Source organism: Equus przewalskii, unplaced genomic scaffold (genome assembly GCF_037783145.1).
Source record: "Equus przewalskii isolate Varuska unplaced genomic scaffold, EquPr2 ChrUn-10, whole genome shotgun sequence".
Taxonomy (NCBI): Eukaryota; Metazoa; Chordata; class Mammalia; order Perissodactyla; family Equidae; genus Equus; species Equus przewalskii.
In genome coordinates this window covers 2,149,346-2,175,403 of record NW_027228747.1, presented here as the reverse complement: position 1 = coordinate 2,175,403, position 26,058 = coordinate 2,149,346, and the positions used below count along the sequence as shown (strand labels likewise).

The 26,058-nt window shown below is 46.4% G+C and overlaps 2 protein-coding genes across 2 annotated transcripts; both read left to right on the top strand.

Annotated features, from left to right (window-relative positions):
- Positions 1–14,028: 14,028 nt before the first annotated feature.
- On the top strand, positions 14,029–14,250 carry SPRR4 (small proline rich protein 4). Its single transcript, XM_070607275.1, has one exon. It carries the CDS (start codon positions 14,029–14,031, stop codon positions 14,248–14,250), a length of 222 nt encoding a protein of 73 aa, XP_070463376.1.
- A 7,458-nt stretch (positions 14,251–21,708) lies between these two features.
- LOC103547901 (cornifin-like) lies at positions 21,709–23,529 on the top strand. The gene is made up of 2 exons (XM_008515393.2): positions 21,709–21,829; positions 22,900–23,529. The coding sequence occupies exon 2, from the start codon at positions 22,918–22,920 to the stop codon at positions 23,233–23,235; it is 318 nt and encodes a 105-aa protein (XP_008513615.2). The 5' UTR covers positions 21,709–21,829; positions 22,900–22,917; the 3' UTR covers positions 23,236–23,529.
- Positions 23,530–26,058: the final 2,529 nt, after the last annotated feature.

The window sequence follows — 26,058 nt, the reverse complement described above, 5'->3', positions numbered from 1 at the left end:
GGGATTCAGATATAGGTCCATCTTTCAGACAGGCCCACCCTTTGACTAATTCTACATTCCCCCAGTGGTGAGGCTGAAAACTTTTCCAGCGCAAGCAGAGGCTGAGTTGTTCTCGTTGCATTTCCTATAGTGCTGGTGGAGAGAGGACTCTGGGTGAAGTCTAAAGGAATGCTTAGATGCTAGTTCTGGCCTCCATGGAACTGGCCAGCAGCCATTTTTCTCGCTCACGATGGCACCAAGGAAAAAAGTAATAAAGTGTGAATGGCAAGACAAATGTGCGTGGAGCTAGACAGAGCTTTTCTCTTGGGAGAGGGTGAAAGATTAGCTAGTGGGGTTTTGTTTGTTTGTTTGTCTTTCTTCTTTTGCTCCCCAGGGTCCCCCAGTACATAGTTGTATATTTTAGCTGTGGGTCCTTCTAGTTGTGGCATGTGGGGCGCTGCCTCAGCATGGCCTGACAAGCCGTGCCATGTCTGCGACCAGCATCCAAACCAGGGAAACCCTGGGCTGCCAAAGCGGAGCATGTGAACTTAACCACTTGGCCACGGGGCCGGCCCCCTTAGTGGGTTTTAAGACCGACAGCAGGCAGCCACATTGCATTCAGATCTTCACCAAATGCTCTTATTCCATTCTCTGCATGTGACTGGGTCAGGATGGTGGCCTGTGCCTTGGTCTCCTGAAGGCAAAGCATGTGTTTGTGTGTGTGTGTGTGTGTGTGCACGCACGCGCACAGGTTTGCACGCATGCTATTCTCTTTGTGGACAGTCAGGAAAGCACGACCAGCTACCATAAGCTTAATAAAGTTTCCTGCTAGTCTCCCATCATGTCTTGTATTATAACTAGGCCCCCTGCAGGGAGAATTGTAAAATCAGAATCTTGATTCTAAAGATGCTCATTTTGATACTCCTCAGGACAGACCATGGCTAGTTAATAGAGCAGTGCTGGCTCTGCTATCACAGGGAGCTGGTGACCCATGGCTGCGGGGCAGGTGGCACGTAAGGGGGGAAAGCAGAAGAGACAGGATCAGACAGCAGGGACCGACAACTTTGTACAGAGGGGAGCAAGACCAGACATGTACCCAGGACATGCCTGCAGGTACCAACAAAGGGGCACGCGCAGCTCACATTGGGGCTGATTACAATCTCCTCTGCCTCCAGATGGGGCCAAGAGGGGCTGTCTGCCCCAGGGCTGGGGGCCAGAAGGAGTTTTGTTTTTAATTATTTTATTGGGGTCATATTGGCTTATAACACTGTGTGAATTTCAGGTGTACATTATTATATTTCAGCTTCTGTACAGACTGCATCATGCCCACCACCAATATCTAGGTTTTATCCATCACTATACATACGTGCTCTTTACCCTTTTTGCCCTCCCCCTACCTCCTTTCCCTCTGGTGACTGCTAATCTGTTCTCTTTGTCCCTGTGTTTGTTTATCTTCCACACATGGGTGAAATCATACAGTGTTTGTCTTTCTCTGTCTGACTTATTTTATTTCGCTTAGCTTAATACCCTCAAGGTCCATTCATGCTGTCACAAATGGCACAACTTTGTCTTTTTATGGTTGAGTAGTATTGCATCAAAAGAGTGAAAGCAGACCATTATCTTACACTATACACAAAAATTGACACAAAATGGATTAAAGACTTGAATGCAAAACCTGAAATCGTAAAACTCCTAGAGGAGAACATAGGCAGTACACTCTTTGACATCAGTCTTAGCAGCATCTTTTCAGAAGGAGTTTGTTGTGAGAAGAAGAATGGGAGCTGCGTGGTAATTGAATCAGCCTCTGCGAGCAATCTCCACCACCTGAAATGAGAGACTGTCCTCTGAGGTTGCAAAGGGAATAACCCTGGGACATGACGTATGGACCTTCAGCCCAATTCTTACTCCTCAAGATTCACCTTCACCTGGAGATCTCTTGCTAATTGTGGCTTCCTCTTTTTAAGCCCTTGCGTTGGGACTAAAATGAAGCAAGAGCAGGCATTAAACAGGACTGTGCTAAAGGCTCTGTTAGAACCAAAGATAAATGAACAGGGGGTGGCATGTAACCAGTGTTCTGGTTGATAAAGCTCAGCACAGGCTCCACCACGAGGGTGCCTTCCTGTCTGTTCCTGTGCTGCCTCCATGCTGCCTTCATCCCCCATATCCTCCCAATCCAGGAGCTCGCTCCAGCACTTTCAGGCTCTCCACAAGCCGGCCCTGTGCTTCATGACTTCTTCCCTGCTCCTCCAATGACAGTGGTTTGTCAGAGCAGTGATTTTTAAAAGACAAGATGACAAGGATCTACACTCAGATGTCGCCTTGTCCAGAAGCCTCTTGTGGATTCCCAGGGGAGATGTAAATGTCCTGTGGACTTCCCTGGTGTGCTGCACTTAGCTGGCCTGGAGCTTATCACACTGCTGTAATCACTCAGTCCCTTTTCCAGCCCCATGCACTGCCTGTTTGTTCACCAATCGCAGTTTGGCACTGATTGGTCCTCCATAAATGTATACTGTATTGCTGCGGGACCTGCATGTTTGAACGTCTGAGGAAGTCGTTTCACACTCAGATGGAGCAGTCTATAATTCAGGCCCACTCCCTGCATGCCCCACTTGTCTGCTCAGCAACCCTTCAACTGCATCATGCGGCCTGTGCCTTCTGAGCCCCGCCTGCCCACATGCCCTGTGCTGGAAGGATGCAGTCAAAGACACAGACAGTATATGGTTTTGGGGAGAGGCAGCATGATGCAGTGCAGAGTTCAGTCTTAGAACAAAACTGACATGGGCTTGAATTCTGGCCCAATATTCACTAGCTCCATAACTTTGGGCCAGTTACTTAACCTCTCTGGGCGTCAGCTTTCTCATTTGCCAAATGGAAGTGGCGCTTCTTCTCCTGCAGGGGTTAGGGGCAATGCTGTAAAGAGCCTTGCATTTTAAACATTCGCCGTTCAGCAAATGGAAGCCATTTCAGCGAGAGCTTCTCTGGCTCTCCATCCAGGTTGGCTTTCCTGGACTCCAGCGAGTCCTTCCCCGCTCCCCACCCTGTGCATTGACTCAAACCAGGATGTCTACGTGGAACCCCACACCATCTATGACTTGCAAGGGAACCTTGGAAAGGCACTGACTCCAATGGAGAAGTAGCCGGTCCCTCCCTCTGGAAGAAGTGTAGTCCAGCTTCAGAGACTGCAGGAGTGAGAAGACTACCTACCAGTGGAGGTCCTTAGTTTCTCTGCCTCTAAAGTGACAGGAGTGAGAAGACTACCTACCAGCGGAGGTCCTTAGTTTCTCTGCCTCTAAAGTGAAGTGAAAGGATCACTAGGGTCTCCTCTTGGCCTGAGGCTGCCCATCCTGGTACAGCCTTCTGAGGGAGCAACTCCCCTGAAATTGGAAACAGTTGTACTAGTTTTCAGGCCCAGCAGGTGGCACTGTGCCCTAACTGCCTAGGAGCTGGCTTGTGACATAGTTTGTCACAAGGTTCTATGGTCAGAGTGAGGAAAGAGAAGGTTTATTTAGCTTCTCAAGGAAGATAGAAGGTCATTTCTAGGAATATGTCAGTTGTCTGCAAGCAGATGGTCTTTGTTAGGTACCGTGTGAGCCCAGGCTGCCTCCTGCATTTCCCTTCCTCTCCCCTCTCCTCTTATATCCTCACCTCTGGGTACAGGCACACACACACACACACATGCATGCGTGCACACACAGGCATATACACACACACTTGAGACACTGTCTTGGCTACCAGTTAGTATACACTGGCCTTGAGCATTTACTTTCCCTTTGGCCAGAGTCAAGCAGAATTAGGAGAGGAATCTCCTTGGGAGAAAGATGTCTATTCTTGCATATCCCAGTATTTCAGTCAATATAGGCTAAGTCAGTAACCAATGAAGCCCAAATCTCAGTGGCTTAAAAGAACAAAGGCTCATTTCCCACTCACTTTACATGCCCACTGAGCCAGCTGCAGCCCTGCTACACATTTATCTGCCTCCCAAATGCAAGCTCATAGAGAAGCCTTGATCTGGAACATGGTCAGTACTCATGGCAGAGAGGAAAGCGCATGCTGAACCACGTTTCTTAAAGTTTACATTTTATGGACAGAGCAAGTTGCGTGGCCAGGGTGCCATCATCAACAGGGCAGGGAATGATGCTTCCCGGGGAAGAGGGACACAGGCAGCAAAATCTTTATAAACACAGCCCAGTCCACCTCACCCATGTGCAGAAATTCTTGGATATCTGTCCTGTGGAATTACTGATCCTGGTGTCGTCTTCTTTTGAACTGTGAGTGTCATCCTAGAAAGCCCAACCAACCTCTGTCAAATTCTCTTATATGCAAAAGACTGCTAATGCCCTGAGGAGGACGGAATCAAGAGTGAGGAGGATAAGTCCCTGCTCTTCACAGGCCCACAGCCCAGCAAGGAAGAAAAGCACAGGCTCCAAACAAGCACACGGCAGGCAGTGAAACACACCAAGGAGAGTCCAGCGACGTGGAAGACATGGGGCTCTGCTGCGTCCAACAGAGGGTATAAGTGTCCTCTCACAGCCACACGTCAGAAGATCCACTTATGCAGATCCCCTTGACTGACCATGTATTTGGTTTGTTTGAACACACATTCCTCATGTATCTATTATGACAAGATCCTACTACATATACATATACATGTACATATACACATACATATACATATACTACACGTACACATATACTACTACATGTAAAAGTCAAGGACAGCAGGGAATGAATGCTGCTGCCCTCAAGGAGGTCATCGTTAACAGAGGGACAGACCCACAGATATTCTATTCCAAAGCCACAAAATCGATGATAGGACAGGAGCCTCCTAAACAAACACAGGCACCGAATGCCACCAGGTTACACAGAATGGGGGGCGTTCAGGGAAGAAATGAACTAGTTTCTGAAGTTCTAAGGTTAGTCAGGCACAGATTAGGGGCAAGCCCTCCAGGCAGATGGATTAGCTTATTGGCAGAAGGAGAATGAGAAAGACAGAATATTACTTTCTAAAAAAACTGTAAATAGTCCATGATGGTTTATGGCAGGGACAGCAGAGTATTTGTGCAGAGAGAAAGAGGAGGGTGGGGTGACTGGGTCAAAAGGAGATTAGAAGCCTTCTCAGAGGGGCCAGAGTGTGAACATGGACCTTTTAAACCATGGATTTCAGCAACTGTGGACTGGTGGAGGGTCAGTGAAGGGTTTGGCATCAAGTGGCTTGATTGCTATGTATGTGAGCTATGATCCTGCCCTCTCCTTTCTCATCCAGCTCAGGATGGACCACTGAGGGAAGGTGGTGTATTTGTGCATCAGTCTGCTGAGTATGTGCAAGGCCACTCACAGTGCAGCGTGGCAGCTCAGAGCTCTATGAGCCCTGGTCCCACCTGGGGGTCTCAGTCATCACCAAGCACTGTCTGAGGCTGATTCTGGCAGCACTTGCTTGCTGCCTTTTGCAGCCACTTCCCTAAGAAAAGTCTCTGTGGTCAGAGAGCAGGGTACCAACCAGACAAACTGGCCCAGCTTGTGGTATCTGCTAATTTGTCTGTTTGGTTTAGTTTCCTCTCTCAGCCACCATCAGACACCGTCTGACCAGAGGGATGATCTGAGCCCCAGTTCCCCATCCCAAGGGCCCTGGGCCCTGGGAACAATCAGGCTCCTCAGTGGGAAGTGACATGAATGGAAACACCTTCTTGTCCCATCTTCTTCTAGGAAAAGAGCTACTGCTCCACCATGGCTGCCTCTGGCTGGAATCCACTTGAGGTTAGATCCACTGAGCTCAGTTGACCAGGAATGGAAACCATGAAGAACTCCTAAGAGAAAGAAAGAAAGAAAATAATTAAGAAATGATTGTCCAGCTTATAGGATATACTTCTTAGGGGTTCCTATATTTCCTTTTGTTTTATACCATTAGTCTCACGTCCCCAGTGGGGCTTTCTTTGCTATCTACACTAGGATATACTTTTCAAAAGTAGCCATCAGCCAGTCAGTAAACTAGTCAGCCAAACAGTCAGTAAATCATTTGGTCAAACACTCAACCAGTCAGCTAATCAGCTTTTCAATGAACTAGCCAGTTAGTCAGCTAGTTTGTCATCTTGTTTTTTCTTTATATACTCACTCCCTCTGTCTTTCACTCACTCACTGACTCAGTCACTCAACAGCATCCTTTAGTAACTGGACCACCCACTCACCAACCAGCTAGCCTATCAGCTGGCTAAGCACCAATTTTTAGCAGGGTTTAAGTTCTGTCCTGAACATCCTTCCTGCCCTTAAGAAGCTTGCATTCTGGCTAGTATAAAGAATCTCCCCATACAAACACGCACACAAACATGTAAACATCCAGGCACCCAAGCCTTTTACAGGTAATGAATGATTTCAACATAGATCTTCAAGTTTGAGGGATGTAAAGACAATGCATCTTGTCTTCGGGATAAACAGGAAGAGCTACTTACAGGGGAAAGTATCAACCTGAACTTGAAAAGATGGATTAGTCCAAAAAGCATCTTAGCACTTCCTCAGTTCTGACTATAAAGCCAAAATGTCTAGCTATGGGTTTGCCATTCAATTCAACTCATTCATTTATGAATCATTCACCCATTCATTTATCCATTCATTTGTTCATATTTATGGAGTGGGTGTAATATGTGTTTGGCTAGTATGGGGGGTAGATGATAAACACGTGAATAAATGATGAGAGTGGAACAGCTCCTACCATCAAGGAACTTACATTTGATGCAAAGATAAGTATATATATATATTTTACAGTTGATATATTTGTCAAGTCAAAACATTACATGAAAAGTGTTCCAAGTTGGTGTAAGTAAGAAGCTGTGTGTGTTGAGCAGAAGAGGAAAACACATCTTTTGGGAAAGATTAAGGACTGAGGTCATGGAGAAAGTAATATTTAAAATGGTCCCTAAAGATGATCTTGAATTTCCCTGGGAAATCTGGGAGTAGAGTGCCGTCACAGATCGAATGATTTGAGGTGAGAAAGCGTGAGGCAAGTTTTGGAAGCAGCAATCCCTTTAACAGTGGTATTAAGACGAGGGGAGATAGATGGGAATTACAGGTGGTGTCAGCGTGTGCGAGGTTCCTAAACAGTTTATATCCTCTCTCCTTCTTCAAGTGTTTCAATTATTCTCATAATTCCTATCATATCACTCCCTGCTTTAGGCCTGGGGGACGACTACCTGCGCTCAGTGGCCCCTTATTTCTCTCAGAGCCTACATCTCTAATCAATTATGGCACTCTTTCCAGTTGGGCCTGAGCTCAACCTAGTACACTCAAATCACTACCAATCCCACTAGGATGAAACGAGGCTGCCTTGCTGGACGTAATCATACATTTACAGAACGTTAGTGCTCAATTGGACCTTAGAGAAAATGCTAGCCCGTCTCCTCATATTGGAGAACAGGAAAATTAAGGCCCCAAAACATAAACGGACGTACCCAAGATCTCACAGCCCATAAGGGGGAGTATCAGTAGAGCTATTTCTTTAGTCCCTGGCCTCCTTCCCTCTGTCTCTCAACTACACTGTGTCTTGTCCAAGGAAAGGGTGACTAGTGCTTCGGGCCACATGACACAAAGGGGCTGATCTTGGCACGCTTCCCGGAGAGGGATGCTTTGCCCATTCGTCCCCTCCCCTTCCACCGCCAGTCTTCAACTTCCACAGGTCTATGAGTGTTCCCTTGGAACTAGCCTCTCACCAGGTCCAGGACTTAATTCCTCCTTTATAAAGCTCCTGGGACTGTCGAGGGTCTTCTAGAAACATATCGTAGGGAGTTAAAGGGTGGAGGGAGAAGATAAATTAAACACACATTTCTGGAGACTATTCCTCTTACTCTTCTCTCCATGGGACTACTTTTAATACTATTACAGAGAATACTTAACATTACTCTCTGAACGTCTCATGTGCAAACAGCTAAATTAGAGAGGGAAATGATTTATGTTACAAATTGATTTCCTACATTAAAAAAAGGTCACAAAGTCTCTTTTTTTTTTTTTTAAGATTTTATTTTTTCCTTTTTCTCCCCAAAGCCCCTCCGGTACATAGTTGTATATTCTTCGTTGTGGGTCCTTCTAGTTGTGGTATGTGGGACGCTGCCTCAGGGTGGTTTGATGAGCTGTGCCATGTCCGCGCCCAGGATTGGAACCAACGAAACACTGGGCCGCCTGCAGCAGAGTGCGCAAACTTAACCATTCGACCACGGGGCCAGCCCCGGTCACAAAGTCTCTTTAAGCACCATCTTCTAAAGTGCTTGCTGGCAGATTGTTAAGTAATTAGTGGAGAGAAAGACTTGAAACTAAAATGTTCTAAGCCATGACTGCTGGTTAGGTATCAACCAGAAATTAATATAAAGCAAATATGACATGATTATGATTTTTAAAATGAGATGTAACGTGCTCAGTTTGAAATTTTCATTTTAGTGGATGAGCAGCTAAAATATAGGAACACTGGCAGCCCGAAACCACCACTGTCCTCTCCACCAAACACAGTCCTTCTCTCCAGAAGCCTTTCCTGAGTAACCCAGAGCTCTCCTTTTTGTCTTCTCCTGTTTCATTCTTAGAAATAGCATAATCAATATGTTCCGTGTGTCTCTAAATGGAGCCATCAACAACCTTTCTTTTCCCCAAAGCCCAGAAACAAAAGTGCCCTGGTGGAGATGGGTCTAGATGGAGAGTTAGGTGATAAGCATTGTCTCTGGTGGGGTCCCCTCCCAGTGTCAGGTCTCTGCTGCCCAGTCACCCCATTGTTTGTCTGCAGGGTGGGGCTAGGGTTTCTCAAGCTTTGACTCACCTTCAGAAATGAGTCTTGCCTGTGCCCTTCCCTCCCGATGGAGTCATGGGCACACACCTGCTCTCAGGTGTCTGTTTCCTAGAGAGGGGAGATGCAGAACCTGGCCTACTGATTTTAATACAAAATGGTCCTTTGAGGATGAGAGTGTAACCGAAAGTTCGGTCCCTGAACCCGATGCCAATCCAAATAACGAGAACAGAGTCTTGAGTGGAAGAGGAAAGGTTTTACTATGCCAGGCACAGGGAGCAAAGCAAGGGCTCATGCCTCAAAAATTGCTAGCTCCCCGATGAGGAAGGGGTAGGGATTTTTATTTGGGTTTTTGGGTAGGGGAGGGGGAGCATGTAGCCTGTGCAGGTCAGCGTTTTTCCACTGGTCTGCCTTTGGCCTTGAGAGGCTGCTTGCAGCCTTGAGGTGGGGGTGCGGGATGGTGAGATAGGAGGATGGCAGGATAGCAGTGTCCTTTGCCACTGTCTTGTCTTCCTGTTTGAGGCGGGTTTGAGCGCTGGGAGTCAGGAGTTGAGGTCTGGGAAGCCTCCGCTCCTTGATATTTTTGAGACAGCAGCTTTCCTGGCAAACTTCAAGGACACATGATTAGCTAAACTTTAGTGTGCCTCCAACTCCAGGTCACCTGGGCTGTTAACAATTTGTAACTCCCATTTAGTTGTAAAGCTCAAGGAGTCAAAGGTTAAAGAAACAAGTATTTACATATGAGTGAAGCTAGAGAAGCAGGAAAGGGGGTGGTGGGTTTTAGTTTTAACCCCATATATGCTGGGTTCAATGTGGGGGAACTGATATCAGGGCTGATGTTAAGAGTCTGTAACAAGAGAACAGATACAGGACTCACGATTGGCCAGGCGACAGTCCCAAGGCCAGGCTGGGGAGGTGGGGGTGGGTGCCTGGACTGCAGAGTTGCCATCCCCCATAGCTTCTCAGGGCCCACCTTATCTGGAGGAGTTGTTCACATGGGATGAGTTGAGGGATGCCAGGAAGTCTCCTGTCCTCCTTTGAAAAAATAATCCACTCCCCGAGCCAGTCAGGTTCTCTAGAAATCAGCCATTACATATTTAATAGACTTGAGTCAGCCATGCCTTCTGACTTCTGGATTCAGCCACCAACAGAGCCACAGTATTCTCATCTCTAAAATTTATAGTACAATTACCATTCTTCATAGAGTATTGTGAAAACTGTATATGGAGGTACTTTGTAAGGTTTGATGACTAATAAAACTGCACTTGTGCCTGGCAGTATGGGGAAGAGGGTTTAGTTAGGGTCTCTTAGAAGATGGCGGGAGGCCCTATCTTGGTGGGTCCTCTTTGGTAGGAAAGAAAGCACCTGAGTGCCAGGGAAGAAGGAAGAAGAGAGACTAGTGCCAGAAGAGGTGGAGACCACCAGAACCAACTTCTTGACTTTGTCATTAACATAGCCTCTGCTAAGACTCTACCCAGCGGCTCAGTCACTCCAGCTACTGATAACAACTGTGAAGTCAGGAGACCTGTGATCCAACCCTGGCTTTGACACTGACCTCCATGTGACTTTAGGCAAAGCATGTCCTCATTCCAAGTCTCAGTTTCCCCTTCTATAAAATGGGGATAATGTGACCCACAGGGAAGTTGGGTGTCAGGGTTTTGAAAAATTTAATGTCTTGGATGCATATGAACTTGATTGTGTCTTGGATATTTGTGACCTAGCAGACACGGCCCCTTCAAGGCCAGCCGTGTGTAGGTCTCCACCCCAGCCACCCCTGGAGTATCCTTTGAGATGATACTTGTGTTATAAGCCAAATTTTTTTCACTAGATAGAATTCTCAAAACTAAGTTGGACTTGTTTATTAACAAAGTAAGAGGCCAATGAGCAGACTGGGAAAAACGAGGACTAAAGTTTCTTCCAGAGATGCCATGTGGGGGACTGAGACACAAGGGGATGGTGCCATCCATCTCCTCATATGCAACACATGTATACTGATGTCTTCTAGGTGCCAGGCACGTGAGAATGCCTTGATCTGTGCCCATGCCGAATCTGTCTGGCCATATATTTCCCTTTTGGAGAGTTTGTGTCAGGATGAGCATAGTAGAGTGGGAGCATGGAAGCGAGGGTTTCAGGTGGAGAGGGTGTTCGTCTTCAAGATGGAGCGCAGACCCCAGACTCTGGAACCCAGAATGTTACATTCTCAAAGTTGAGGCTTGGGAGGAGGTGGAGGAGGAGGCCTTGCCTGAAGGGGAAATTAAGGGAAAGGTTAACTTTTAAGTGAGATTGATCTCGAAAAATGAGCAATATTCAGTCTGCTTATGACAGAGAACTCAGAAAAGATCATTAGCCATGGTCCCTACGCAGTGACAGTCACTTGTCCACCACAGACACACTGGGCACTGTGATATAGTGGAAACGAGCCCTGGGCCAGGAGGCCCACCAAGCTTCACTCCTACTAGCTGCACGTTGTTGGGCAAGTCAGGTAACTTCTTGGATCTACTTTTTCAAACTGCAAAATCAGATTTACACTACCCGACAGAATTGCCATGATGATTAAATGAGACAAAGGGTTTGAAAAATGCTTTGGAAAATACTTTTAGGTATTGTTATCATTTCTCAGGCAGCCTTACAATTTGCTCTGGTAATGACAGAAATCAGAGCATCAGTGGCCTCTTGTCGGGCAGGATCCTGAGGTTTGAGACACTGGTCCAAACGTAGATCAGCCTCCCGGAGCAGTCCTGCCTCTCTCCATCCCAGGGGCTGGGAGGCCAAGTGGAGCACCAGGTCTTTCCTCCCACCTGAATAGGTCCTTCAGTGAGGTTACCAGATTTAGCAAAGAAAAATACAGCCTGTCCAGTTACATCTGAATTTCAGATAAACAACAAGTAATTTTGTAGTATAACTACATCTCAGGCAGTATTTGGGACATATGATACTAAAAAATTCTGTTTATTTCAAATTCAAATTTAACTGGATGTCCTATGTTTTATCTATAAATCCTACCCCCAGAGGGGTAATTCTATCCTACCCTCTTTGACCACTACTAATGCCCATAGGCAGCCTGACAGTGGGCAGGTGGGGGACACTGCCACTATGTTGATTAACCTTGGGGGCACCATCCACATTCATCTACTCATGCTCAAAGGAGAGCCTCACAGAACACCATGAGAACAATCCCCACCGGACTGGAAAGTCATTAGCACTGTGTAATACGGCAGAGTGGAGGAGGCACCTGTGGCTAGACTTTTGACCCTCCCTCTATAACGTTTAAGAGTCTGGGTCCTTTGTATCCTTCAGATCTGAGTTCAAATCTTCTCTCTCCTGTTTACTTCCTATGTATCTTTCCTAGTCTCACTTGTCTCATCTGCAAGATGGTAACAATGTCATTGCCTTATAGGGGCTGTAAAGAAAAAAGGAAACGATGGGTGTGAAGGGTAAATGCAGCTCCAGGTACCCGTGAGCACTCAATAAGTGGTAGAAACAGCAGCAAAGGGGGTGTTCATATTTTTGTCAGAATTGCCCCACTCCATGTTCCCTCTCTTCCTCCTCCCTCCTCAGTGTTTCTTCTAATTCTCAGTGTGTAGACAGAGCCTCAGATTTGTTATATTTTAATAAGATTTTGAGTCTTTGAGTTTGAGCAAACACCTGGGGTTGGTGAAGTCAGCTCAAGTAGACAGGGACCAGAATGCTAGAATATCTGATGGGTGGTTTCCATCAAAACGGGCCAGTAAAGCAGGTCCCTGGAGGAAGTGCAGGTGGAAGAAGTGGGTGAGGAATTTGCTGGGAGGTGGTAATCAGGGCCACACCAAGTGCCTGGGGCAGGTGGGGGCCCTTATCAGGTTTCCAGGAGTGGCTGGCCATGAATCTGTGTTCAGCTTCCCCTCCTAGGGTGCAGCTTGCTGCCCCTCGTAAGTGGGAACACAGTCACTCTCCTGGGATCTGCTGCCTGGAGCCGCTAGGCCAAGCTCCTCTCCTATTCTTGGGTAGTCAGAGAGGTAACATGAGCCTCGTGACAATTAAGAAAATGTCACACTAATTGTTACTTGGGAAATTCTGTCTCCATTCTGCACCATTGCTAAGTATGACTAATTTCCTGATCCCGGGTTTGACTCCCTGGCAAGAGGATTTTTCTCAGTGAGGGGAGATATTGAGAGCTATAACATTTTGTAGCAATTCTGAGCCTCCTTCAATGCTTTCTTACTGCCTTTCAGGGGATACCAGCAAGCTGTTTGCAAACTTTGCTTTTAGGTTTATAGAAGCAAGTATATTACATATTGTATTTTATACTACACAGCTCTCCTGCCTCACTACTATGATTGCCACCTGAGACCTATACTTCCCATTTATAATCACAAATTTAAAAGATGAGGAATGTCGCCTACAAAGAAAGCCAGAAACACACGTCAGAGCTGGGAAGGACTCAGAGACCTTCCAGATCAGCATCTTCCAAATAAGCTCATGGAAGTCCAGAGAAGGCAGGTTGCCCAGTGGTATGCCTGGCCAGTGAGTGGTAAGTTTGGACCTGGAACCCATGCCTGTGCCTTCTTGGCCAATGCTCTTTCCTCTGAATCAGGCTGCCTCTGGTAAAACATCCTCCCATAACTCCAGGGATTTATTTGGCCTTCAATTCCCCAGTTCTCCGTGGAGGGCTAGAACCACTATTCTACAGCCACATTAAATGACTTGCCTTAGCATTCCGGGCTGAGTCAGGAGTGGAGCTTGGATTAGAACTCAGGTTTCTGAGTTCCTGGAGCAGGTTTTCTCCAGCCCCATCATTTACACACCATGACACTTCCCTCTAAAACAGAGACCACACCTGACCTCTTCCTCATGCCCTTCCATCCTTGTCCACACTCATTGTCTGCACTACCCAAGAGAGCCACCCAAAATTGCACACTTATCAGCTAACATGTCATGCCTTAATCTTGTCAAATGCCTGGGCCAGCTTTTAATCCTCAACTCAGCACCTCTTCTTGTTTCCAGGTGAGACTGAGAAATAAATTATAAATTCAGTTAAGTTAGGAGTTCATGGGAGGATGAAGGAAAATAGGAAATCAGAACAACATAGGAAAAGGAAGAAAGAGAGAGAGGAAGATGGCAGTGTGTGTGTGTGTGTGTGTGTGTGTGTGTGTGAATCAATCCATTAATCCATTTGAGGATATTAACCACTCATCACCTCCTTGGCTGTGAGAGGAAAACACTCTTCTAGGAGTCAGACGAAAGAAGAGATGAAGAGAGCCCTCCTCACGGCGTCCCCACCCGGGTTTCTTTCATGCTTACCTTTTTCTGCAGCAATGTCTTCTTGGCAGCAGTGCCCACCCCAGAAGGCCCAGCAGCAGCAGGTGAAGCAGCCCTGTCAACCACCTCCTTTCAAATGTCAAGAAACGTGTGCACCCCAAACCAAGGATCTGTGGGTTCCCCAGGCCAGGAAGCACTGTCCATGCAAGGGTACTGCCATCCCAGCCCAGCAGAAATGTCCCTCGGCCCAGCAAGCCCCCAAGAGTAAACAGAAGTAGGGATGGACCAGAATACCATCTGCCCACCCTCCAGGCTATCAGATGGAGCCTTCTCTACTTCCTGCTCCTCTTCCCTCCAGCCCCCAAATTTGTCCTCATCTCCAACCTCCTCCTACCTTGGCTCCAGTGAAGAGTCAGGAGTTCTTCCCATGGAGCACCTTGTCACACACACTCCCTTTGCTCCAAGTCTCCTACGCCCCACCCTGATGCTCTCTCAGTGGACGTGAGAGAGGCCTCATCTTCTCCACCCTCCAGCATGGGCGCAGCTATGGCCCCATCCAGGTCCCAAAGCAAGGAATACATCTGGACTTCTTCTAGGGCTCCATCCTAACTAACGGGAACACCAGACAATGATGCACAGCTTCTGTCTCATTCCCTTCCCCAACTCCTTCTCCCTGAGTTTCTCTCCTATTTCCTCCCCTAATAAATCTGTGCTTCATGTCATTGTCTATGTCCTGGCCCCAGTCTGTGGTCCATTCATTTGTTCGGAGGGGATATTTGGGAGAAGTAAGTGTGCAAGTACACATGGGCCTGGGATTGCATCCTCCTGGGCATAGCTGCTCTGGTAACTAATGACGGAGGAGGTTAAATCCTGATGCACGTCAGGTAAAAGAGGAGGAGAGAAAGCCCAAGGACTGTTGACAAGAGTCTGGGAGACTCGTGCTAACTAATCATATCTAGGGAAGTACAAAGGGAGGAAAAATTTAACTCCTACCATCAGAAGCCCCCAGCCTACCCGATGAATGTGATTTTTGCCTCTTGGAAGTTGTCATTCTGAAAAAGCAAACAAAACATACATAAATGATGTAAGAGTACGTCAAAGCACTTCAACAAACATGTGCAGATCCATCTTCCATGTATTTGTTTATTTCTTGACCTTTCGTTTACTCATTAACTCACACGCACTCCTTCATTCACTCACCCATCTCTATCTAGCAAGTTCCAGGATGAGTTCGGTTCTCCACTCCGCCACGCTGATTTCCAGAGCTATCACCACATCGTCCATGCTGATTCTCAGTCTACTCTGGATGTCACAGTCATTTTCTTATGCAGGGAAAGGTGTTCCAGGGATGGCCACGAACAGGGCATGTGCAATTTTACAACTGGTTTTGTCATTTAGTTCAACTTTGTACGGCTTATGGGAGACGTCCATTTTTACTGCTGGCTTCCTAACCCAGGTCGAGACTGGCTGCCTATAAAACAAAGCGGCAGCAAAGCTTCCAGATATAAAAAGAGATGAATCTTTGAAAGAGAGACCCTGTGGGTCGGGGGAGGAGGGGCGGCTCAACACACAGCCAGACTTTCTTCTCTTGAGTTTTATTTTTCTTGGGATGTGCTCACTGAATCCAGTTGCCACCATGGGAGACAGCAATAATCAATTTCTTCTTCAGTTAACACACTGGCCTGAAAAGGAATTAATAACCATTTTCATCCTTTCCCCTTAAAATCATCATCCATGGCTGATTTTTCCAAGTAGAAATTACTTTAAAACTTAGCGGGTACAGATATTAGCTGGGAAAGGCAAAGTATAGTAAAAATAGTTAAGATTCAGAAGCAAATGCCTCTAACCCAAAGAATTCTTTGACAGTCTGTCTGAGCCTCAGTCTTTGCATCTTGAAATAACTTTTTGAAAGTTATGACTTTTAAGATATCAACTGATTAAATAAAACTGGAGTGGAGAGTGGAGCCCAGATAGGGATATTTTTTAAAAAAATACCAGATGATGCCAGTTGCACCCAAGATAGAAAAGGCATTGGCTTTAGAATCCAGTGTTTCACAACTTGTATGATCATAAAATCCACCTGACAGACACTTTATGAATATAGATCCTGAGGCCCCTCCCCTAGCTGTTTCTATTTCATTCAGACAAGAAGTTGGCACTACGTTTTTAACAAACACCCCAAGTGATTCTTATGCTTGGGTCAGTTGGGAAACACTCGTCCTTGATGGGTACTGGATCCCAGAAGCTCACAGAATGCTGCCTATCTCCCCACGAGAATTCATAAAGGCTGGGACTTCATGCTTGACAGTTGTCTGTCATTCAGCAAATATGCGTTAAAGAAATAACTGACTGACTACTTCACAAACCAAGAAAATTATGGAATGTTCTGAGTCACTGGAAATGAGTTTCTAATAATAGATGTCCTTCAGACCCTAAGAAGAAGAAATGTACTTGATATCTAGTATTCATCTATTACGCTCTAGTCACTATGGTAGTTGTTTTACATATGTAATCTCATTTAATAACAGCTCTGGAAGCAAATATTATCATTCCTAACTAATAGGTCAGATAAATTGAGATTCATAAAGACCTCAGAGTCACAGTGCTGGATTTGCATCTTGGCCCTGCCACCTATTTGCCACATAAACTTGGGCAGGGGACTTATTCTTTGGGCTTCAGCTTCCACATCTGTAGAGTGGGTGTAATGACCTGTTCCTCATGCTGCTACTGTAAGGATTACTGTCAAGCAACTAGAACAAAGTCTAACACTTTGTAGGTGCCAATCAAATGGGAGCTATTATTACTAAGAAACTTTCCCAATATTACACACACACACAGCTAGTAAGGAACAGAGCCAGAATTTGAACCCAGGACTTTGTGTTTTCAAACCTGTGATCTACAGAGGCCACTCTGCACTCTGCAGATGCTTGCTTTCAGAGGTGGATCAGGGACAAAGCAGGCAGAGCTGAACAAACAACAGGGAGAACCAACAACCACAAACAGCAGTCATCTCCAAGGGGTTGTTGGACCCTCTGTGGAAAATGTTTAGTGATGTGGTTGTCACTGTTCCCCTTCAACAGGCCAAGGAGCAATGAGTGATCGGTGGGGGAGAATGCCTAAGACATTAGTCTGAGCCATCCCAGGTTCCATTTCAACACCCTCAATAAAAAATAAATCAATCTGTCTTTGACCATCCATACTCAGAGAAACTCCATCTCAAATAGGCAATAGATAGGTAATTGATCAGTTCAACTGTGGGAGAACATCAGGGCCCAGTCGGTGTCTCTTCTAAGAGTAGCCCTCTAGCTTATAGAATGCCCACTAGTATTGAGAAGCAACATGGCAGAGTTGTTAAGGGACTGTATCCAGGTACATCCTATCTTTATGACCTCTTGGGAGAGTTACTTAACATTTTTCTTCCTCAGTTTCCTTAGCTAGGGCATTCCCAGGTCACTGCATGATCACTGACTTTAGCCACCTCCTGCATCCCAATTCATATAAAGCATGGACTGTGTAGCCACTGTCCAGTAACTCGAGGTATAATCTGACAAACATGACCCTTGAAAGTTTAGTGGAAAAAATGAAGGAGGATAAAGCCATCACAGAGCCTATGCACATTGCTCCACCGATGAAGGGCGCCCTCCCTTCGGGTTCCTCACACATACACACAAACACACACACACAATGTGAGCAGAAAAAGGGAAACACACAGAGAGTGGGAAGAAATTTCATCTGATTTCAAGTGGAAGGAGAGGAAAGAATGAGACAAATTAGCAAGAATTATTATGCACATTTTTAGCCCCTTATCCTAAAAGTGTTTGAAGCATCATTTCAATTAATCTTTACACAATCTTGTGGGTACAATTTAAGATTTCCATTTTAAAGATGAGGACATGAAAGTGCAGAAAGGTTAAGTAACCTGCTCAAGGTCATCCAACCAATCAGGGCATAACAAGGCTTTGAAACAGCTGGTCCAGACACTGAGCCTGGGTCCTTTCTTTTCTACTCGCCTCAAGTAAAAGAAGTCAGATTTAAATCTTGTCCAGCCCTTCAGGGACTGGGAAGAGAAAAGGAGGGAGGGGGTGTGCTCTGTTCTTAGGGAGACAGTGGTACAGACAGGGAGTCAGGTATCCCAGGTTTGTCTGATTCTGCTGGAACAAGTCCCTTCGCTACCCCATTTGTCTCTTCCCTTCAGCAGGATGAAGGGTTGGGGGGAGGTTCTGCGATGCTAGGATGTCTGTGCTCTCTCTGCCTCCGCATCTATGCTTGCAACCTTCACTTCTCCTGCCTGCTGAGCCAAAGTGTTCAGAAAGCTTATAAACACCTGGGAGCTGGTGTTTCTTCCTCCTTTTCCTCTTTTTCAGATGGGGGACCCTGTGTGTAATAGAGATTTTTTTCCTTAATCATTGTGACATGAATTGGGCAGCCAACATTCTAGTCTCCCTAGCTCCTTGCAGTGATCAGGGGGAGGGTGAAAGTAAAACTCTCAATACTGCCATTTCTGGATGTTACCGTATTTTAAATATGGGCTCCTATGGTAAAATGACTGGAATTTGAATTCTGCATGACGTTCTCTGCATGCTCTGGGCCCTGGGAAGTAAAGGAGGAGAGAGTGACCTAAGTTGGGAAGATCCTGATCACCGATTAGGCTCAGAACTGCCGTCCTCCCTCTCTCTGAGTGAGTGGTGAACAGAGCTAATGCAGGGTCTGTAGCTGGTCCAAAAGGGAACCACTTTTTGACCTGGGGAGAGCAGCAGCCTCCTGTGTCCTAAGGAGGGGCTCCTGTGAAAGGCTGAGAAATCTTGGGAGATGACCTTTCCGTCAGAAGTCTTTCCCTTTCCTTATATGGAGAGTTTGTGAGGCCAGATTCACCAGCTAACCCAACGCTGATACTGAAACAGAGTTCCTCCAAAGAGGTGAACAGACTTAATACTAACCACTGTGCGAGCCTCAGATAAACAAACAGGGAGAACAATGTCAGAGGTCAAGGGAAAGTTCTAGAGTCAGGAGCCAGAGCAGCACCGGGTGGAGTGAAGGAAGCACAGGTCAAGGCAGGCAGGAGAGTCCGGCCAGGGCGGGGTACCAGGTGACAAAGATATTCCTTTGCATCCAGGGCCAAGGCCCAGAGGGAATGGAGTACTCCAGCTTCAGAGCTGGGTTCAGATCCTCCAGGGCCTGCGCCAAGCTGGGTGGCAGGAAGAGGAGCAAGAAGTAGGTTTTTTGGGGCTGAGAATCCTACCAGATGCAGCAGGACATTCTTCCTGAACTCCCCCTGCCAGGGGCTCCTGAGAGAGGGTTTGGGGGGAAGAGAGGGACCCGGCTCAAGCCTAGAGGGGAGCTAAAGTAAGGCAAGGGACTTGGAGCTCAGCTGTGGTTGTGGAGCTGGCACCAGCACAGAGGGAGATGGGTCATTAAACTTCCTGACAGTGAAGCACCATCTGTCGTTTGCTGAGTTCTTATTTCTCTTCTCAGCTCATCCCAAAAGATGAGGAACTTCCCAGAAATCTCTGGGCCTCTCTTTGCAAATAATACCATTCATTCCTTCATCCACTCATTCAGGCAGTCTGTCATTCTATAATTGCCAGCTCACTGAGCAGCTACTGCACATTAGGCACTGTTTGAGGATGGATATGGACCAATGGCTATGGGGATACAGTGGGAGGCTGATTCAGGACTCAGTTCATGAGAGGTCACCCAGCTGTGGAGCCACAGGTGCTTCACAAACATTAAGATGTGTGTTTGGGGGCAAGGGAGGGAATGAGAAGGAGGAACTATCCTCCACACACCTGGGTTTTAAGAATGATTTGGATTTTCCAAAGGCCACACCTGGTAACAGATTGTGTTTTGAGGGCAGCTCTGAACCGGTGACTTCAGTTTCATGTTATGTTGGTCAGTGAAAATTGCTGGTGTAATGACTCAGGGAATCCCTGTTCTTGTGTCCCCAGAAAAGAGAAGCCCACGGAACGGAGAATCTTCATGGAGGGAAGGCATACCCAGGCAGGTGTTCGGGGGCTACCTACCTTCTGCCATTGTCAACATCACCACCGGTCAGGGTAGCCAGGCTCTGTCACTATGCCACCCTGGAAACTCCTCCAGAGTGAAAGTAACTCTGGTTCAAAGCAAGCATTTTAGCATTTTAGCCTGTCCCTTCCTCTCTCACACCCTGGTCCACTGAGTGATGACAAACCGAATGAGTCCCTCATTTCCACCTATGCTAATTCATGCCCCCTCCTATTTTTAGCACAGCTAGAAATACCTTCTGGCTATCCCCAAAGCCACTTCAAACATTAAGCAGCTTTATTCTTACGTAAGCTTTATTTATCTCAGCAAAGATTAAGGGCTTACCCAAAAGACATGGCTCTTTCTCTCTTTTCTCATGGCCATTTATGCAAAGCTTCCTCAGGACTATAAGTAGACCCAGCTCCCAGCCAGGAAGTCTAAGCTCCCTCTTTCCCCCTTTAATCATTTTTCTACCAGGGCTTAATGTCTTCTATAGGCTTTACGAGTAGGGAGAGGTTAAGACAAAGGAGAACATAGGATTTCTGTGTAGAATTCCTTATCTCATGGAGTTTGTTGTTTAACCTTGGGTGAGTTATTTCACCTCTTGTGGCCTCAGATTTCCCCGGCATCACCTGAGGAGTATGAACTAAAGGTTCTCTGGGCTCCATTAAATTAGTGGCTCTGAACTAGGCTGTATCTCACCTTAGGGAGTTCCAAGTCTGTTGAGAGGAAATGATCTCCATACTCGGATAGCTCCTGGAATGAGACATGCCTGGCATATATTAGGGTCCCCGTTAATATTTGTTGAATGAATAAGGAAACAAATATTACCATGCGAACACCATTGTTTTGAGCAGGCACACTCTGATGCTCAGAGGGCCCCCAGGAGATGGAGAGCCAGAGAGAGGGGGAAAATATGGTGGCCAGCAAGATCTCCAGGTGTAGCGGCTGGAGTTGGAAGTGGATAAAAGGAAGGGGAGGACTCACCACTGAGGTCTCCGTGGATGGGGTTGGGGTAAAGGTAGTTACAAAAATCTTTCAGGTTTTCAGGTCATGGGTGATAGGTGGTAGGATTAGGAAGGAGGAAAGGGCCATGGCCAGAAGGTAGGGTAGAGTGAAAAGGTTATCCCAGAAGAAGAATTATCCCTTGAAAATCTCTCAAGTAGGAGAGGGGTGAAGGTGTGGTTGGTGAAAGCAAAGCAGGTTTACCCAGATTAGCAACCAGTCAGGGAAGGGTGGAGTTGGGGGGGGGGGGAGGGGGGGTAATAATTAAGTAGTTCGATGGAGTTAGGAGAAAGATGGGGGAAATGGACAAGGAGTTTATAATCAGTCAATTCCATGATCTCTAGCATCTATCTACCTTTATGAAAGAGACAACTCATGCCCACCTCCCCTTCCCACTGGTTCATGTGCCCCAATGTTTTTCATCCTACAGAGCAAGAGGAACAACCATCTTCAGGAAAAAGAGAGCAGGAAGGTGGCAAGACCACAAAAAGACTCAGATCTCCCTCCAGGGTTAACCTGTTAAACCTCCAGGAAGCCTGTGGCTCACCCCTCCCCCTACACCTGAGTCTAAGGGCGAGGGTGGCCATGGGAATCAGGCCCAGGTGACATCATTGTCAGACAGCCAGTGCCACAAAATATCAGGTGGGTGGTTTTCATCACAAAAGCTGAGCCAACTGGTAATTGAGGGGAGTGGGGTGAATCATGTTTGACAGGTAAGGAATGAAAACAGAGGGGCCCGAGGTGATTCTATTTCCGTGAGGCAGGGCATATTTATCTTATAAAAAGCCAGCTTGCCGTTGACTTTACACCAGACCAGAGAGATCAGACATCCCATTCTTCTCTGCATACCAGGTGAGTCTCTGATTGGAAACCATGTGAAATTCTTATTTATTTTTTCATTATTAGGAGTGGGACAAAGGTAAGAGAATGGCTGTAGTGTATTAATTAGATAGGGAGAATGTTGGGAGATCTTTGTTTTGACTTCAAGCACAGGTTGGGTTTGAAGAGACCTTAGAGGTGGTTCGGTCAGCCACTTCAGTGGACAGCTATGGAACTGGGGGTGGGGGAAGGGAACGGATCTGTGCAAGTTCCCACAGGAAGTTGACAGCAGACTTAGAACTAGAACTCGGTCCCAGGGCACTCTCAGCAGCACCACTATTCTCTGTTTAAAATACCTATTATAACAATTTTAATTCATTAGATGGACCTTCACTGAGCATTTATTACATTTAAGGCACTATGTTAGGCACTTTGGATAACAGACCAGTATGGAACTTACTCAGCAAACTTAGAGCCTAGCAGGGAAGATAACGCAGACACATAAATGGATGAAACACAAAGTTGATGGTGAGTGGTGTAAGGAGAGAGGAGAAGGGAAGGGCCGTGGCAGCTGGGAGAGACTTGCTCAAGAGCTCTAGTGATGGCACATGACATGAGCCATAACGGAGAAGTATTTGGACAAGCAGAGATGAGGAGGAAAGCACGTCAGAGGGGACTGTGTAAGCAAAGGCCAGAGTGACGTCTCAGAAGCTAAGGTTCATGCAGAGTCATCCTGTAAGTCATGAGTTGTTCTGTGTGGTACTAGGACTGGGCAGACTGCAGCTGTTTCTAAGATAGCACTTTCCAAAAGACCTGATTTGTGTCCTTGAGTACTTGCCAGTGAGGGATGTGACATGTCTGGGGAAGAAAGGGAGCCAAGGAATGAACCTCCACTGAAATGGAGCAGACCAAGTTGCATTTAAGCTCCTCCTCTTGAAAGAGCCCAGAAGTTATCAAAGCATATTTTACTCTCAAGCATAGGCAGACAGCCAGGGGAGAGGAGAGGCTCTCTCTTCTAAAGGAGCCTAAAATGAAACCTATTTGGCATTGAACATGCCTTCTTCCCTAGTTCACTCCTGTTTAAATCATCTGTCTGTCTCTAGTCCAGCCTGCTTTGAAGCATGAGTTCCCAGCAGCAGAAGCAGCCCTGCGCCCCACCCCCCCAGACTCAGCAGCATCAGGTGAAACAGCCCTGCCAGCCTCCACCACAGGAAACATGCGCCCCCAAAACCAAGGAGCCATGCCACACCAAGGTGCCAGAGCCCTGCCACACCAAGGTTCCAGAGCCCTGCCACACCAAGGTGCCAGAGACCTGCCACACCAAGGTTCCTGAGCCCTGCCACACCAAGGTGCCAGAGCCCTGCCACACCAAGGTTCCGGAGCCGTGTCCCTCAAAGGTCGTTCTGGAGCCAGCCCAGCAGAAGACCAAGCAGAAGTGATGTGGTCCACAACCAAACCCTTGAGAAGCCGATCACCAGACGCTGATTCTCCTCCCCCATTCTGCTTATGCATCCCATTTACAGTCAGCATGATGTCACTCTGAGTCCTAACCCCTCCCTCTTTTCACCCTCTAAAAAGATGTCCCTCACACTTACTCCTGAGCCTCTGAATAAGGCTGAAAGTCTCACTGGCCGAGCTAGTTTTCTAGCTTTTCAGGGCCCATTGAAGAGGGATTTAGGGGGGATCAAGTGAATTTTCCCTGCTCTGCCCCCATTAAATCACTTTTAACTCCATCGCTGGCTGTGTGTGTTAGTGGCTGACTCAGGGTTCTTCATTGTTCTCGCAACATGAAGCAGGGACTGCACACAGCGAGGGCTATAGCCAGAAAGTCCCTGATTCTGGCGCTGGGAATGTGTATGTGTGTGTGTGTGTGTGTGTGTGTGTGTGCGCGCGCACGCGCTCATGTGACTGGTATACTCACAGGACATTCCTGGGCTGGCACTGCAAGAGCAGTCAAGGCCACCCAGAGGCTGTTACTGTGGGCAGCCTCAGCTAGAGCAGGGCTTTCTTCTTGCCCCTGAGTGAGTCACACCTGAATGCAGATGGTGCCTGCTTCAAGCCGTCCCTGACTCTGAGTCCTTGACCCCAAATCACCCTTATTCTGTTCAGTTTATGCCTTTATTATTGTTGTTATTATTCCAAAGAAATAGTGCTTCTACATATTCCAACATGATTTTCTTCACTCATCCTCTCTTCCTGATGCCCCCAACACATGGGGCCAAGCACTTAAACACTCACAGACACAAATACACATCCACCCACATCCAAATACACACCTATCCACACACTCAAACACAGACACACACACAAATAGACTCCTACGCACACAGAGATCCCCAAAATCATGGGACGCACACACACACATATACATGCTGATTTAATCACCTCAGTCAGTCTTTTTCCTTCACTGAACACCCAATATGAAGATCCTGATGCTGTAGCGGGAAGAAGGAGAGAAGGATCCACAGTTTCTGCCCTAGGAGAAGCCTAAGAGCGGTGAGCTTCTCCGCCTCCCCACGTAGACACACACTCACACAAATATGCACTGACGCAAAAGCACACGTGCACTCTCTCTCTCTCCACACACACACAAAGTAGAAGATAAAAGCGGTGCATCAACAGTAAAAGAAAAAGGAAAAGTTTAGGCAAGTTTTGGAAGGAAGTTAGGTTAATACAGATAAGACAAAAGTCAGCATAAAGCTGTGGAAGAACAGATCATTAAGATATAAAATATTACTGTGAAAGGAGATTTAAAGAGCATGTGGCACAGCCCATCCATTTTCCAGATAAACAAACTGATATCCAGAAAGGGGAAGATAATTCATGAAGTCACCAGAACCATGTTTCTAAACCACATCCAGAGCCCGGCTCTTCAGATGCCAACCCTCTGTCTCTCGCCCCTGCAGTCCTGTCTTCTTGAATTTGCTGGTGACCAGTAGGTTTGAAAGGCTCTGCTGAGCAGGTCTGGGATACGAGGGAGCTGCCTCTAGAGGCTGGGAAACCAACAGAATTCTCAAAGGGGCTGTAGCGTGTATTGGGGAGTGAACCCCATTTACTGACAAGGTAGATGGTCCGTAATATCGAGTGTGTGTGAGGCAGGTGACAAGCAGCACCTGTGTGATGCACAAGCATTCTGGATAGGTTTGAAAAGAACTCCAGAGAAACTCAGAGACTGTAAGACAAAAACTATCCAGCAAAGTTTTACAAGCTGATATATAATTCTCAGACTGGCAGGAGAGAATAATGCCACTTGGGTCTGTAAGGTTTGCACAGTTGAGAGATTTCAAACTGCTACGCATCGGCATGATGGAAAACGTCAGTAGTATCTCTAGAAGAGATCAACATTAAAGAGGCAAGCTGTGACTGGGGACTCTGACTAGTGATTTACAGCTGTTAGGGGTGAAAAGTCAAGGAACCGTCTTAGAGGGGAGTTGAGCAAAATGAATCAAAACCCTTAAACATCTGCATACACCTGGCATTCCACTGGGAAATACGCATTCGTGTACACAATGATTTATTTATAAGGATGATCACTTCAACACTATATATAATAGCCAAAAAAAAAAGGGAAAGATGGGAGGGAAACAGCATAAATTCCCCAAAAGAGAAAATTGTTTAAATAAGTTATTGTGTATCTATGCCGTGGAAGACACTGTGATCAGAAAATAATAATATTTAGTCATATGGAAAAGTGTTAGACAATGTCAAGATCATGTAAAATATTATGACATGTAATACATAGTTACATTTTTGTGAAACTGTGTGTGTATATATATGCAGAAATTTTAAAAAATCTGGCAGTAAATACAGCAAAACATGAACAGTGGCTATGTTTGGCTAGAGAGCAAAAGGTATTATTTTATTTTTTATATATCCCTATATTCTAAACATTTTCTACACCATACGTTGAAATTACATTTATTTCTAACACTTCTTTTACATGTTTTAAAAACTCAAAGCACTCCAAGATGTTGATGAGCCACAGAAAATAATTTTTCCAGAACTTTCCTGAAGCCCTGCAGCAGTGTCCAGGCCAGCTGCCTAAAAGGTGGGGAGAGGAGCACCGTTAAGCCTTATTTTTAATGATATCCCACACAAACCCCAATGCAATTCTAAATCTTTTCAGGGAAATCTCCCAGAACACCAGTCCCTCTGCCCTACTCACAACCAAGGACTCCAGTCTTGCCCACTGACTTTGAACCTGCGGCCACCAAGGGTTAAATGAGTTTATCTGGCAGAGGTGGAGTTATTCTCCCCCTCTG